Here is a 15,871-nt window from a genome sequence, read left to right on the forward strand (position 1 = left end):
CTACTGTGCTGCCCAGTACCTATCCAGTTGAACATAAGTGTCCCCTAAATGTGAACACCTCATTGTCTGCAAGATTACTTAGAAAGAGCACCAAATAACCCCTTCCAGCCCAGCGAGCCACACTGCCCATCAATCCACCAGTTTAACCTGAGCCTAATCACAGGACAATCTACAGTGACCAATTACACGACTAACTGGTGCAACTTTTGACTGTGGGAGGAAACTTGAGTGTAGGGGAATATAAGGGGTAGACACACGTGAGTAATTCACAACCACCGACATTGAATTGGGGTTCCCTTTAAGAGGCAGGTCTGACATGATGACATGACAACGCTAAGTTCTTACCGGGCTTTATGTTCTGCATTTGGTTGACAATAAGTAGGTCGTTACGGTTTCCCTTAAACATTAAAATGCTGTTTTACTTACAAGAACCCACTGCATATAGGAAAGATGTACAACTTTCTTACAGGCGGCAGAATTGAACTCTGAACTCTATCGCCCCCAAGTGGCACGCTGACCACTATGCTACTGTGGCGCTCGTATTTAACGTCACTATCCTTAATGCACCTGGCCATTAGGATTTGAACGATGTGTAGCTATCCATCAGCAATTTAAAGAGCAAATTCAATGAGAATTTCAACTTGTCCTTGCCTGCCCGTATTTATTTTGGATTTTATTATCAGCTCAGTGTAGGTGTGATTAGCAGCAAGTCTTCAGGCACCTACCAATTACCAAGCACACTCTGTGTGCATGAATGAGAGCAGTAATTGTGCATAATCTCACATCTTGCTTGTTCCTGAGTGTCTCGAGATCTCCGAGGCTTCTTGGACAAGGCTGGCAAAAGGCGGTTGAACGCTGTAAAGAACAGAGCAATTATATATTCAACTTGGTTCACTAGTCCCCTCACCCACTCACTGTGACATCAACACCTCGACTGCTGGCACTTGTCGAATTGGCCGTTCCCACTTGGGACTTTGGTATATTAATTAGATTGGTGTTTTTGTGCAGCAAAGTGTTGTCAGAGCTGCTGTATGAATGCTGTTCGCAGGTTACATGTCAACCTATGTATCTATCACCATTTGTTAAAGATTAGGCAAAGAATGATTCAGTATTCAGAGGTCTCAACCAGTGAATCTCACCGACAGGTCTGTAGCTGAGAGTCAGCATGGAAACAGGTCCTTCAGCCCAATAGATCCAAACTAGGTTTGTAGTCTACGTGCAGTTCTGTGGTGTCTGCTGGGTCCTAGACTGAGCTGATGCAGTCGGGTTGGCTTTATGGCGCCTTTCCCACCACACACAGTGGAATATTCCATTTCTTTAGTAACTGTGTATATGTTGTTTGTATACTGTATTTAATGTAGATAGTTCTGTTTATTTTGCAATATGACTGTAACTACATCGTGGGGTGTGTCATATTCTGATTCATGTGTAGTCTTAAGTTAACTGTGTTGGTAATTAAATCCTGGTGCCTTTACAAGGAGCTAATCGCTCTCAGTAAGGGGGAGAGAGGAGTTCACACAGGACAAGAATAGTACGGAGCTATTGTAGATACCCTTTTGTAAATATTGCATTTTTCACTATTTTTTTTGTTTGATTTTTGAAGCACATAATAAACACCCTAACCCTACAGTGCCAAGTGACTCACGCCATTTTTTTCTTCTGTAAGATTAAACATCATAACCTGTGATTTTAACATGCAACTTCACTCACCTCAACTCTGAACTGATTCCACAACCTACGGGTTTGCTTTCAAGGACTGTACAACTCATGTTCTCTGCAGTATGCATGTATTAATGTAAGCATTTATTTATTATTGCTTGCTTGTTTTGTATTTGCAGTTTGTCTTCCTTTGCACATTGGTCGTTTGTCAGTCTTTGTCAGTATGTAGCTCCTCATTGATTCTATTGAATTTCTTTGTTCTATTGTGAATCTCAGGCTAGCATATGGTGACATATATATGTCTTTTGATAATAAATTTACTTCAATTCCCCTTTAAGCTAATCACACTTGCCTGCATTTGGCCTGTATCTCTCTAAGCTCTTCCTATCCATGTAGCAGTCCAAGTACCTTTTCAACTTACCAGCCTTAACACCTTTCTCAGGCTGCTCATTCCATACACTGACCACCCACCAGGTGAAGAAGTTGTTCCTCATGTTCCAATAAAATTTTCTCCCCTTCACCTTAAACCTATCCCATCTAGTTCTTGGTTCCCTGGGAAAATGACTGTGTGCATTCACCCTGTCAGTGCCCCTTGTGATTTTATACATCTAAGTTCCAAGTAAATTTATTATCAAATTTCATACAGTCACCATATACAACCCTGAGATACACAGTAAATCCAAGAAACACAATAGAATCCATGAAAGACCGCACCCAATAAAAGACAACAAACTGCGCAAATATAAAAAGAAAAAATAGAAATAATAATAATAATCAATCTCTAGAAAGCCACAGTACAAAACACCACTAGAAAAGTCCGAAAGTTCCTAGCAATTGAGAAATTAGTGTGCTTGGCTATGAAGGTTTTACCAGCTTGAGCTAAGAAAATATAATAAACAACAATAAATATCGAGAACATGAGATGAAGAGTCCTTGAAAGTGAGTCCATAGGCTGTGGGAACAGTTCAGTGTTGAGGTTAGTGAAGTTGAATGAAGTTACCCCCCCCCCCCCCTCTGGTTCAAGAGCCAGATGGTTGAGGAGTAATAACCGTTCCTGTACCTGAGTGCTGAGGCTCCTTCTGATGGCAGCAGTGAGAAGAGAACATGGTCTAGATGGTGGGGGTCCTTGATGATGGATGCTGCTTTACTGTGACAACACTCAGTGTAGATGTGCTCAATGATGGGGAGGGCTTTGACCATGATGGACTTGATGATCCACTACTTCATGTGGGCTTTTCTGTTCAAGGGCATTGGTGCTTCCATACCAGGCCGTGATGCAACCAGTCAATATACACTCCACCACACATCTATAGAAGTTTGTCAAAGTTTTAGATGAAATGCCGAATCTTCGCAAACTCCTAGTAGAGGCACTGCCATGTTTTCTTCATAATGGCACTTACATGCTGGGCCCAGGACAGGTCCTTTGAAATGATAACACTGAGGCATTTAAAGTTGCTGGCCCTCTCCACCTTTGATCCCCTGATGAGGACTGGCTCATGGTCCCTCGGTTTCCTCTTCCTGAGGTCAATAATCACCTCCTTGGTCTTGCTAACATTGAGTGAGAGGTGGTTGTTGTGGCACCACTCAGCCAGATTTTCAATCTCCCACCTACATTTTGATTCATTGCTGCCTTTGATTTGGCCAATGACAGCGGTGTCATCAACATATTTAAATACGACATTGGAGCTGTGCTTAGCCTCACAGTCATAAATGTAAAGTGAATCGAGCAGGGGGCAAAGCACACAATCTTGTGGTTCACCTGTGCTGATGGTGATTCTGGAGGAGATGTTGTTGCTGATCCAAACTGACTGGGGTCTACAAGAGAAGAAATCAAGGATCCAGTTGCACAAGGAGGTATTGACATCTAGGTCTTGAAGCTTATTTACTAGTTTTGAGGGGATGATAGTATTGAATGCTGAGCTGTCGCTGATAAAGAGCATCCTGGTGTATGCATCTTTGCTGTCCAGATGTTCCAGGGTTGAGTGAAAAGCCAATGAAATGGCACCTGCTGTTCACCTGTTGCGACTGCAGACAAGTTGGTGAGGATCCAAATCATTCTCAGGCAGGAGCTGATAAGTTTCATCACCAATCACGTAAAGCACGTCATCATAGTGGATGCTACTGGACGATAGTAATTGGGCAGGTTGGGGCAGGCACCAGTATAATTGAAGCCTGCTTGAAACAGGTGGATACTTCAAACTTCCGAAACGAAAGGTTAAAGATCTCAGCGAACACACTAGCCAGCTGACCAACACAGGTCTTCGGTACTCGGCCAGGTACCCTGTCTAGGCTGGATGCTTTTTTTAGTCTCACCCTCCTGAAGGATTTTCTCATGCTGACCTCAGAGACTGAAATCACAGGGTCATTGGGGCCTGTGGGAGTTCGTGGGCCTCCATGTTTTGGCAGCCAAAGTGAGCATAAAAGGCACTGAGTGAAGCCTTGTCTGGTCTTGCTCTGGAGGAGGTGAGAGAATTCAAGCTCTGCCATCCTTCAGTGATTCAGGTTTGCTCTGGAATTGCCACTTTGCATGTGAGATGGCTTTCCAGAGATCACACCTGGACCTCTTGTATTTTAATTGATTGCCAGATCTGAACACCAGTGATCTGGCTCTCAGCAGATTGCAGCTATCATGGTTCATCCAGGGCTTCTGGTTGGTGAAGACTCTGAATGATTTTGTGTATATCTATAAGATATAACACCTCATTGTCCCACACTCCAATGATGAAGTTCCAAGATTCTGAACCTCTCTCCATACCTCAGTACCTCGTTCCTGGTAAATTTCCTCTGCACCCTTTCCAGCTTAATGGCATTATTCCTGAAGCAGGGTGACCAAAACTGAACACAATTTTGTAAACGCAGCCTCACCAACGTCTTGTACAACTGCAGCATAGCATCCCAACTTCTGTACTCAGTGCCCTGACTGATGAAGGCCAGCATGGCCAAAGCTTACGGGATACCATGTACTTGTACTCCCAAGACCCTCTGTCCTGTTGGATCTGCATTTGTTGTTTAGAAGGTTTCTCAGAGGTCAAGAATAAGGCTTAAATCTTGTGATTACAGGCAGGTGTTCAGAACAAAGAAATAACTGTAGCCAACTCACTCTACTGTAAGGACTGAAGAAAGGAGACAAAGAAGAGAGAAGGAACAAAGAACCCAAAGCTGCTGTGTAAGTAGATAGGGTGGCTACAAATGCATGCAGTGTGTTAGCCTTCATCAGTCAAGGGATTGGGTTCAAGAGCCACAAGGTAATATTGCAGCTCTATAAAACCAGGCCATGCTCTCTTCTCGCTGTAGACATCTGGAAATAGGTGCAGGAGCCTCAGGACTCACACCATCAGGTTCAAGAACAGTTACTACCCCTAAACTATCAGGCTCTTGAACCAGAGGGGATAACTTCACTCACCCCATCAATGAAATGTTCCCACAACCTACGGACTCACTTTCAAGGACTCTTCGTCTCATGTTTTCGATTTTTTTTGTTTTGTTACATACCCCGTAACTGGGTGTCTGACCAGCAGAGAAAGAAGAATCCGTTGGAGTCTGGTGGTACCAAACTAAAGGTGTTTATTAGTAAACTACACAATATCAAAAATGTAAATATACATATAAAACAAGTTAGCAGTAATAAACCTAAAAGTGTAGGAATAATTATAATCAATAATAAACAAGCTCTATTGATGTCTAGGGGTAAATGAATTATCATAGGAAAGTATAGAGTTCAGTTCATAAATGCTGAGGTGGTTATGGTTGTTGTATTGAAATCATTGGAGAGAGAGAGAGAGAGCGAATGAGATGTAGCAGCAACAGCTGCAGCAGGCAAACCTTTTGTGGCTTTCTTAATCCGTCGTGTCGTTGTGGCCATTCAGTTATGACCCTTCTGGTCTTCAGCTAGACCGTTCTTCTGTGGTGGACTCGTCACTCTGGCATGTGTGGACACACATACACAAGTCCCCACCGGCCCTGCTGTAACACTGTGAGCTTTACTGACCGTTCTCCTGGTTCAGTCTCCGAAGCCCCCACTTTTCTATGGGTTCCCAACACTCAGTCAGAGTCCACTGGTGTGTCTGAAGGGTGTCTCTCCAGACCTGTCTTTTATCCCCACTCACAGGGTCTCAGCTCTGAATGACTGTGTCCATCAAGTCAGGCCACTCCTGCTATCTCCTGAGGAATGTTAACGAGCAAAGTAAGATCCTTGTACTGGAAGGTAAATAATCCAGGAAGAGTCAAAATACAGTAAATCAACAGTCTCTCTCCCCTCTTATCTGTAGCAGATGTTCTTGCCGGTGTTTAATCTCTCTCTCTCATGAGCAGCATAGCAACAGCAATAGTTCGTAGTTCTCAGGAGGGGAATGGTTAACTCTGCACCCCATTGTCCATCAGGTCTGTTCATCACTCATAACAGTTTATTTACTATTATTATTTCTTTCTTTTTTGCATTTGCACAGTTGTCTTTTGCACACTGGTCGAATGCCCAAGTTGGTGGTCTTTCATTGATTCTATTATGGTTATTAGTTTATCATGGATTTATTAGTATGCTCACAAGAAAATGAATCTCAGGGTTGTATATGGTGACATATATGTACTTCAATAATAAATCTACATTGAACACTTAAGTTTTTGAACTTAAAAAAAAAACTGATTTTGGAGTAAAACTGATTTTTGGAGTAAAAAACTCTTTTGGAGTAACGTGTTCAGTTCTGTGGAGGAAGTTGCCAGGACTTGACAAACTGAGTTACAGAGAAAGGTTGAATAGGTTAGGACTTTATTCCCTGGAGCATAGAAGAATGAGGGGAGACTTGATAGAGGTATATAAAATTATGATGGGTATAGATAGAGTGAATGCAAGCAGGCTTTTTCTACTGAGGCTAGGGGAGAAAAAAACCAGAGGTCATGGGTTAAGGGTGAAGGGGGAAAAGTTTAAAGGGAACATGGGCGGGGGGGGGGGCTTCTTCACGCAGAGAGTGGTGGGAGTGTGGAATGTGCTGCCAGATGAAGTGGTAAATGTGGCTCACTTTTAACATTTAAGAAAAACTTGGACAGGCACATGGATGAGAGGTGTACGGAGGGATATGGGCCAGGTGCAGGTCAGTGGGACTAGACAGAAAAATGGTTCGGCACAGCAAAGAAGGGCCAAAAGGCCTGTTTCTGTGCTGTAATGTTCTATGGTTCTATGGTTCTGATCGTCTCATTATAGGAAGGATGTGGAAGCTTTAGAGAAGGTGCAGAGGAGATTTACCAGGATGCTGCCTGGGTGAAAGGGCATGTCTTATGAAGAACAGTTGAGTAAGCTGGGGCTTTTCTCTTTGGAGCAAAGGAGGATGAGAGATGACTTGATAGGGGTGTACAAGATGATAAGGGACATAGATTGTGTGGATAGCCAAAGATTTTTTCCCAATGTGGAAGTGGCTAATTTTAAGGTGATTGGAGGAAAGTACAAGGGGGATAGCAGGAGGTGCTGTAGGTGTTTTCACACAGAGACTGGTGAGTTCATGGAACATGCTGCCAGGAGTGGTGATTGAGGCAGTTACATTGGGGGCATTTAAGAAACTCTTAGCTAGGCACATGGATAAAAGAGAAATGGAGAGTACGTAAAAGGGAAGAGTTAGATCGATTTTAGAGTAGGTTAAAAATTTGGCACAACATTGTGAGCCAAGGGGCCTGTACTGAGCTACACTCCTCAATGTTCTACAGGACCCTGCAAAAGTCTTAGGTTTATATATAACTTGGGTGCCTGAGTCTATGGCGCAGTCCTGTATTTGTTAATGTGGAGTGGAGAACGAGTTTGTAAATCTGGCAGGAGAAATGGATGTTGGGACTAGTGAGGGTGGAGTGTCACAGAAGGGTGTGGGACAGGTGGCAGTGAAAGAGTGGCATTGGCAGGGGATGATACAGGTGCAGACACACCCAGCCCTGAAACACCAGGCAAGGTCATTTGATTCCAGGCAATTAGTTTATTGATCATTAGAGAATGTCTCTCTGGTGCTTTCCGCTCCCTCCCCTCTCCCTTCCCCTTTTCCCAAACCATGATTCCCCTCTCCCTGCCCCATTCCCACTCTCAGTCCACAATAGAGACCCATATCAGAAACTAGTTTATCACCACTGTCGAATTAGTTTTTCCTTGCGACAGCAGTACAGTGCAATACACAGAATTAATATAGTACTGCGCAAAAGTCTAAGGCAACCTTGCTATATATTTGTGCCTAATATCTGTATGTTCTGATCTTCAAGATCAGTTCTAGGACCAAGGGTCACCTTTCTTTAAGACTGAGGTGAGGAACAATTTCTTCACTCATAAGACTATAAGATCTAGGAGCAGAAGTTGGCCATTCGGCCCATCGAGTCTGCTCCACCATTTAATCAAGGGCTGATCCAATTCTTCCAGTCATCCCCACTCTCCTGCTTTCACCCCCTACCCTTTGATGCCCTGGCTAATCAAGAACCTGTCTATCTTTGCCTTAAATACATCCAATGACAGCCTCCACAGCTGCTCGTAGCAACAAATTCCACAGATTTACCACCCTCTGACTCCAGTAATTTTTCCGTATCTCAGTTCTAAAAGGTCGTCCTTCGATCTTGAAGTCATGCCCTCTTGTCCCAAAATCCCCTACCGTGGGAAATAACTTTGCCATATCTAATCTGTTCAGGCCTTTTAAGGTGGTGAGTATTGGGAATTCTCTGCCAAAGAACTGTGGAGGCTCAGTTGGAGATTGTGACCAAAAGACAGGCATTGTGGGAATGAACAGTGTGGGACAATGAAACTGCAGTGGACTGCCAGCTGTGGTCTTAAACGGCATACAGACAGCCATCCCAAGGCTTAAAGGACCAGATTCTCTCCTCATGATTCTAATGCTTATGGCTTTGTACAGAATTAAATCAATGAGTATTACCAGAAGAAAAGCAGTACAGGGTCATTACAGCACACCTTCAGCCCTCCTACAGCAACATTTAGCACACGGTTGAAATACTTGTCTTGACAACAGTATGCCACAAAGGTCTGCAATAAAAGCACAGAAAAATATATCAAAAAAGTTATGAACATTCCAAGTGCAGTTGAGCTCCAGATGGTATGCAAGGCATAGAACATAGAGCAGTACAAGCCGTTTGATGTTGTGCTGCCCTTTTAATCTACTTAGATTAAGATTTTTCTAACCTTTCCCTCCAACAAAACCATGTGCCTATCTAAAAATGTCCCTAATGCATCTGCCTCTACCATTCCGTGGACCAACCACCCTCTGTGTAAGATACTTAACTCTGACATCACCTCTATACTTTCCCCCAATCACCTTAAAACTGTACCCCCTTTGCTTTCCTAATTTTCTTTTAAAGTACCTCCCCACACTTTTTTTGCTCTTGACTGGCCTTCATCGTTAGTTCCCTGGACCTGTCACATGCTTCCTTTCTCTCCTTTACCACCATTCTCTGTGTAAATTTTTTAAAAATTACTGCTGACATTTCCCCCCCCCCCCCCCCGATACTTTCCTCCAGTCACTGAAACGATGACCATTTATTCCCCTCCTACGTAGATGCTGCCTGGCATGCTGAGTTCCTTCAGCACTTTGTGCGTGTTGATCAAGATTTCCAGCAGGTGCAGAATCTCTTGAGAAGATAATTCTGCTTTCCTCAATCCACCTCAGTGTACCTAAGTATGTATTGAATGGCCTGCACGGATAGCAGGCAGATAAAAGCTGTTCTCCATATCTCAGTGCGTGTGACAATAATAAACCAATTACCTGTGTCAGCGGGAAGTCATTTGTGGGATAGGGAGAAGTGATGAGGGTACAAGAGAAGAACATAAGAACCAGGAGCAGGAGTCGGCCATCTGACCCAGCGAACCTGCTCCTCCATTCAACAAGATCATGGCTGATCTGGCCGTGTACTCATCTCCACCCACCTGCCTTTTCCCCATAACCCTAAGTTCCCCAGTTATGCAAAAATCTATCTAACTTTGTCTCCAATATATTTACTGAGGTAGCCTCCACTGCTTCACTGGGCAGAGAATTCCACAGAATTCTGCTTCACCCTCTGGGAAAAGCAGTTCCTCCTCATCTCCGTCCTAAATCTACTCCCCTAAATCCCCTAGTTCTAGTCTCACCTACCATAGAAACATAGAAAATCTACAGCACAATACAGGCCCTTTGGCCCACAAAGCTGTGATGAACATGTCCTTACCTTAGAAATTACCGAGGCTTACCCTAGCCCTCTATTTTTCTAAGCTCCATGTACCTATCCAGGAGTCTCTTAAAAGACCCTATTGTATCCACCACCACCACCATTGCTGGCAGCCCATTCCAGGCACTCACCACTCTCTGCACAAAAAACTTACCCCTGACATCTCCTCTTTACCTGCTTCAAAGCACCTTAAAACTATGCCCTCTCATGCTAGCCAATTCAGCCCTGGGAAGAAGCCTCTGACTATCCACACAATCAATGCCTCACATTATCTTATACACCTCTATCAGGTCACTTCTCATCCTCCATCGCGCTAAGGAGAAAAGGCCGAGTTCACTCAACCTATTCTCAGAAGGCATGCTCCCCAATCCCAGGCAACATCCTTGTAAATCTCCTCGGCACCCTTTCTATCATTTCCACATCCTTCCTGTAGTGAGGCGACCAGAATTGAGCACAGTACTCCAAGTGGGGTCTGACCAGGGTCCTATAGAGCTGCAACATTACCTCTCAGCTCTTAAACTCAATCCCACGATTGATGAAGGCCAATGCACCGTATGCGTTCTTAACCACAGAGTGAACCTGCGCAGCAACTTTCAGGCTCCTATGGACTCGGACCCCAAGATCCCTCTGATTGTCCACACTGCCAAGTCTAATTAATACTATATTCTGCCATATTTGCCCTACCAAATTGAACGACCTCACACTTATCTGGGTTGAACTTCATCCCTTTCATAATTTTATACGTTTCTATAAGATCTCTCATTCTTCTGAATTCCAGCGAGTACAGTCCCTCTAACCTCCTCAACTCTGGAATCAAACCGGTGAACCTCCTCTGCACTGCCTCCGAACAGAGTGAGAAGACAGGTGGGATACAATGTGCAAAGATGGGTGGGCAACCATTCCGACAGGATCAAACAGAGATGAGAAGCAGCTTCTTAAAATTGTTCTTAAAATTGTCAGATGCTTGCACTCAAAGAGACTTTATTTAAGAAATGGAAGTGATTTTTTTTATGTCTTGCGCTGTACATTTCCAGACGTGTCAGTGGTAAGTGATGTTAGTAAACCTGATGATATGGTGGCTGGCACGTTTGTTATAAAGAGCCACGAGGAACCAGGAGCAACAAATACAAGAAAGAAATCACAGAGTTATGCAGCTCGGAAACAACTCACCCTTGCGACCCGAGCTAATCCCCATTTGCCTGTGTTTGGCCCTGGTCTCTCTAAACTGTCCTGGTCATGGAGCTCAATAATAAAGAACCTTTTACCACTGTTGCAGCTTATTTATTAAGATACAGTGTGGAATAGGCCCTTCCAGCCCTTTGAGCTGAGCCGCCCAACAACCTCTTGATTTAATCCCAGCCTAATCACTGGATAATTTACAATGACCAGTTGCCCTCCCTTTGGAATATGGGAGGAAACCGGAGCACCCGGAGGAAACCCACATGTTCACAGGGGGAGCATACAAACTCCTTACAGGCAGCAGCAGGAACTGAACCTGGGTCGCTGGTACTGTAAAGTGTTGTGCTAACCACTACGCTATCTTGCCACCCCAGTTGTACTCAGCTCTACCACTTCTGGTAACTCCTTCCATTTACTGAACATCCTCCAGGTGAAAATCTTTCCCCTCCCGGCCTTAAAGTTATATCCTCTAATTTTACCAGACATACTTTATTGATCCTGAGGGAAATTGGGTTTTGTTACAGCCACACCAACCAAGAATAGTGAAGAAATATAGCAATATAAAACCATAAATCATTAAATAATAATAAGTTAATTATGCCAAGTGGAAATAAGTCCAGGAAATAAGTCTATTGGCTCAGGGTGTCTGACACTCCGAGGGAGGAGTTGTAAAGTTTGATGGCCACAGGCAGGAATAACTTCCTATGACATTCAGTGTTACATTTCAGTGGAATGAGTCTCTGGCTGAATGTACTCCTGTGCCTAACCAGTACATTATGGAGTGGATGGGAGTCATTGTCCAAGATGGCTTGCAACTTGGACAGCATCCTCTTTTCAGGCACCACCATCAGAGTCCAGTTCCACCCCCGCAACATCACTGGCCTTACGAATGTGTTTGTTGATTTGGATTCCCCTACCCTGGTCCCCTAAGGTTGTTATAGCTGGGGGTGGTAAAGGGGATAAGCTCCCTTTACCTATTAAATGCTCCCACTGGCGTGCACCTCAAATAGCCTCTGTCAACCAAGCTCCTAGCCTTCATGTGTGGCTTAGCTACTAGGTCCATTGGAACCATTTCTACTGACAGGAGAAGGGGCAAAAGCAACACTGGCACCTTAAAACCAGTCACTTCGGGCAGATGGGGCTCGTCAGCCATGGATGGCAGCTCATCGAGGAGAGGGAAAAATCTGATCTTAAACCTCTGCTGCCTTATGGCTACACCCCCACATGGGGTAGGCTTCGGGAGTAAACCCTGAAGGGAGGGGAATCTACAGCTGGAGTCCCTGAAGCAGTCCTACATTAAGTTCAACACTGACTGGCAACTCCTGCTATGCTGGTGGTGCCAAACTGTCTGCCGTTCCTCTGGGTTCATCAGAGGAGCTTGCTACGTGGGCAACAGCTTGCTCTCCATATCATACCACCCAGGCGTGTGTATCTAGACAGCTTGGGCGCAACATTCATGGTCGACCCTGGCCGATGTGGAGGCCTCAGACCCAGAAAAAAAGACTGTGACCGTCTTCTTATCTACACTTAGTGGCCACTTTATTAGATGCATCTATACATCTACAAATATCTAATCAGCCAATCATGTGGCAGCAACTCAATGCATAAAAGCATGCAGTCATGGTCAAGAGGTTCAGTTGTTGTTCAGACCAGACGGGAAGAAAGGTGATCTACGATAAGTCACTTTGACCGTGGAATGATTGTTGGTGCCAGACAGGGTGGTTTGAGTATCTCAGAAACTGCTGCTCTCCTGGGATTTTCACGCACAAGCCTCTACAGCAAGAGTTCTCCACCTGCGGTCCACAGACCCTTTGCTTAATGGTGTTGGTCCATAGCATTAAAAAGCTTGGAAACCCCCGATCTAGAGTTTACAGAGAATGGTGTGAAAAACAAAAGAAAACGTCCAGTGAGTGTCAGTTCTGGGGGTGAAAATGTCTTGTTAATGGCAGAAGTCAAAGGAGAATGGCCAGACTGGTTGCAGCTGACAGGAAGGTGACAGTGACTCAAATAACTACCTGTTGCAATAGTGGAGTGCAGAACTTCTCCGACTGCACAACGTGTCCAACCATGAAGTGGGTGGCCTACAGCAGCAGAAGACCATGAACACACACTCAGTGGCCACTTTATTGGAGATGCCCACTGAGTGTATAGATCTCATGATTTTATATAAAGTCGCCCCTCAGGCTCCTTCGCCTCAGGGAAAACAGTCCCAGCCTATCCCAGTCCGATAACTCCTACCCACCCAGTCACGTTAACATTCCTGTAAAGATAAACAACACATCATTAGCAAACAAAAAAAAAACACTGAAGGACGATCCAGTTGCAGCTTAAATCAAAATTAAATACTTTTTCAAACTACTTCTTGAACATACCTGAGTAATAGACTCTCTCCGAGCCATGATTGAGACAGTAAACGCCTCCCCTTTAATTCCTGCCGCTAGAAAAAGAAAAGAAAAAAGAAGTAATAATAAGTAATGATTACGAGTATAACTAACACCAGGATGATGAAGCTGCAGGTACCACGCCAGTTATTGGGCATGTTAACGAGTCAGCAACAACCGGCGTGCCCTCCAGCTGCCGTGATTCAGCCGCGCGTCGCTCCATTGTCTCGCAGCAGAGGGTCAGGCCGCCGGGAAACTTGAAAATCTCCAATCCAACTCGATGTATATTTTGGAATCATAAGTCGTTGTGTCAGAGAAAGTTGTTTCCTATCGTTATTCTTCCCGCCTGTGATGCCCTTACTAATTTTAAAATCCTCTATTTCACGCCTGAACTCCAAACAGAACGTGGAAAAAAAGCTATTTCTAGCATTTTCTGTGCTTTTTTAAAATTTCAGTTTCCCAGTACCCACTGCATTTTGCTTTTGCACGAACGGTTTTTGGTCTTTTTACCTTAGAGCGCAGCCACGGTTTAGTCGAAGCATAAAACTGCACTGACTCAGGTAACGGCGATTTTCAATTAGAACTTCTCTATGTGTTGGTTTGACAATGTAAAAATCGAACACATTAGCTGTGTCAACGAGTTCCTCCTTATTGTTAATCAACGGAATGTAAACATTCGAGTTTCGGTGCCTTTAGAGGCAAACATATTCAAACAATCCGTAAACACGAAATGGTGCACTTATATTCCAAAAAACAAAAAATAAAAAACCACTACTCCCATTTAGAAGACACACTCTCAGAGACGGGAGCAGCGGGAGGACTGAGGCAGGGGAGAGGGTTGGGGGTTACCGCGGGAGGGAACGCTGCTGTGGAAGGGTCGAGGCAGGAGGGGGCGCTACCGCGGGAGGACCTAGGCGGCAGGCGGGGAGTGAACTACCGTGGGAGGACCGAGGCGGGAGGGGAGGGTGGCGCCACCGTGGGAGGACCGAGGCGGGAGGGGAGGGTGGCGCTACCGTGGGAGGACCGAGGCGGGAGGGGAGGGTGGCGCTACCGTGGGAGGACCGAGGCGGGAGGGGAGGGTGGCGCTACCGTGGGAGGACCGAGGCGGGAGGGTGGCGCTACCGTGGGAGGACCGCTCCATGTCTCGGTGAAGCTGGGGCTCGGAGCGGGGAACTGAAGCGACGATGGGCGGTTCTCAGAGCACTGACATCCCCAGTGGGGGCAACGAGGGTTTCCACGTCCACGGGGTGGGTAAGAGGGAGCTTGGACCGGCGCTGCGGGAGGGGATGGCGGAGGAATCTTCCGCGGACAGGGGTGGGAGGAGTGCCGGCGTGGCAGCTGACAGAGGCCGGGTCATGGTAGACCAGCGGCTGGGGGGACCCCAGACCGCTGTCGGTCCCTGCACCCAGCGACCCCTCGTTAATCTTGCTCAAACAAATTAAAAGTTTGTTTGAGTTTTGCTGCTTTCCGTATAAGCTTTCTACAAAACATTTCTTTCCTTCCAACTCGGCAAAGATTCAACAAGCGCGAGCTTTGTGCTAGCTAAGCTACTTACATTATGAAATATAACCTGTAGCTGACAGGTTGCAGTTTTCATTTATAGACTGTTTCCAAGTACCTAAGATCACTTTTGTTTTGTGGTCTCTATTAATAGTTTCTGGTTGATGTGGGAACGTTCGTATTGCTGAATTTATTTAAAAATGATTAATATTGTGAGAAAGAAGCCTGAGTGGTGGAGGCACTCTGTTGATGTGGCATCTATTATGGAAAGCAGAGCAAGTTGAATCGGCTTAGTAGATGAGCCCAATTAGCCAACTATTACATGAAATTGTCATCCTGTCCTGCAAGCTGTCATTTGCAGTTTTTAAACTTTTACCTGCGTATCCAAGGCCAAGCAGTGATCTCAGTACAAACCTTAGGCATCTCCTCGCTGATCTGAAAAACTTCTGCCCTATGCTTCCTGTCCCTTCACAAACTTTATACCCATGTTGCTAGAGCTGCTTATATTCCATTACTTTCTTTGTATTAATCCTATTGTAGTGTCATATCAATGGATATCCAATTCAGAATCAGATTTGATTATCACTGGTATATGTTGTGAAGTTTGTTAATTTTATGGCACCAGTACATCGTAATACTTGATAACTAAATATAAAGAAAAAACTCAGTTACATAAAGGATATCTCTTGGGGTCTGAGTCCATAGGATGCTCAAAGCAGCTGCGCAGGTTGACTCTGTGGTTAAGAAGGGGTATGGTGCATTGGCCTTCATCAATCGTGGGATTGAATTTAGGAGCCGAGAGCTAATATTGCAGCTATATAGGACCCTGGTCAGACCCCAGTTGAAATACTGTGCTCAGTTCTGGTCACCTCACTATAGGAAGGATGTGGAAGCCATAGAAAGGGTGCAGAGGAGATTTACAAGGATGTTGCCTGGATTGGGGAGCATGCCTTCTGAGGAGAGGTTGAGTGAACTTGGCCTTT

The 15,871-nt window shown here is 44.9% G+C and overlaps 1 protein-coding gene across 1 annotated transcript in view; it reads left to right on the forward strand.

Moving 5' to 3' along the window:
• Positions 1 to 14,511: 14,511 nt before the first annotated feature.
• The window catches only part of LOC132395336 (Golgi reassembly-stacking protein 1-like), a 53,006-nt gene continuing 51,646 nt past the window's right edge, over positions 14,512 to 15,871 (forward strand). Inside the window, exon 1 of the mRNA XM_059971791.1 lies at positions 14,512 to 14,635. Coding sequence (XP_059827774.1) covers positions 14,573 to 14,635 — 63 coding nt within the window. The 5' untranslated portion in view covers positions 14,512 to 14,572. The remainder of the gene's footprint in view (positions 14,636 to 15,871) is intronic.

The sequence above is a fragment of the Hypanus sabinus genome, chromosome 6 (genome assembly GCF_030144855.1).
Source record: "Hypanus sabinus isolate sHypSab1 chromosome 6, sHypSab1.hap1, whole genome shotgun sequence".
In the NCBI taxonomy this organism is placed as follows: Eukaryota; Metazoa; Chordata; class Chondrichthyes; order Myliobatiformes; family Dasyatidae; genus Hypanus; species Hypanus sabinus.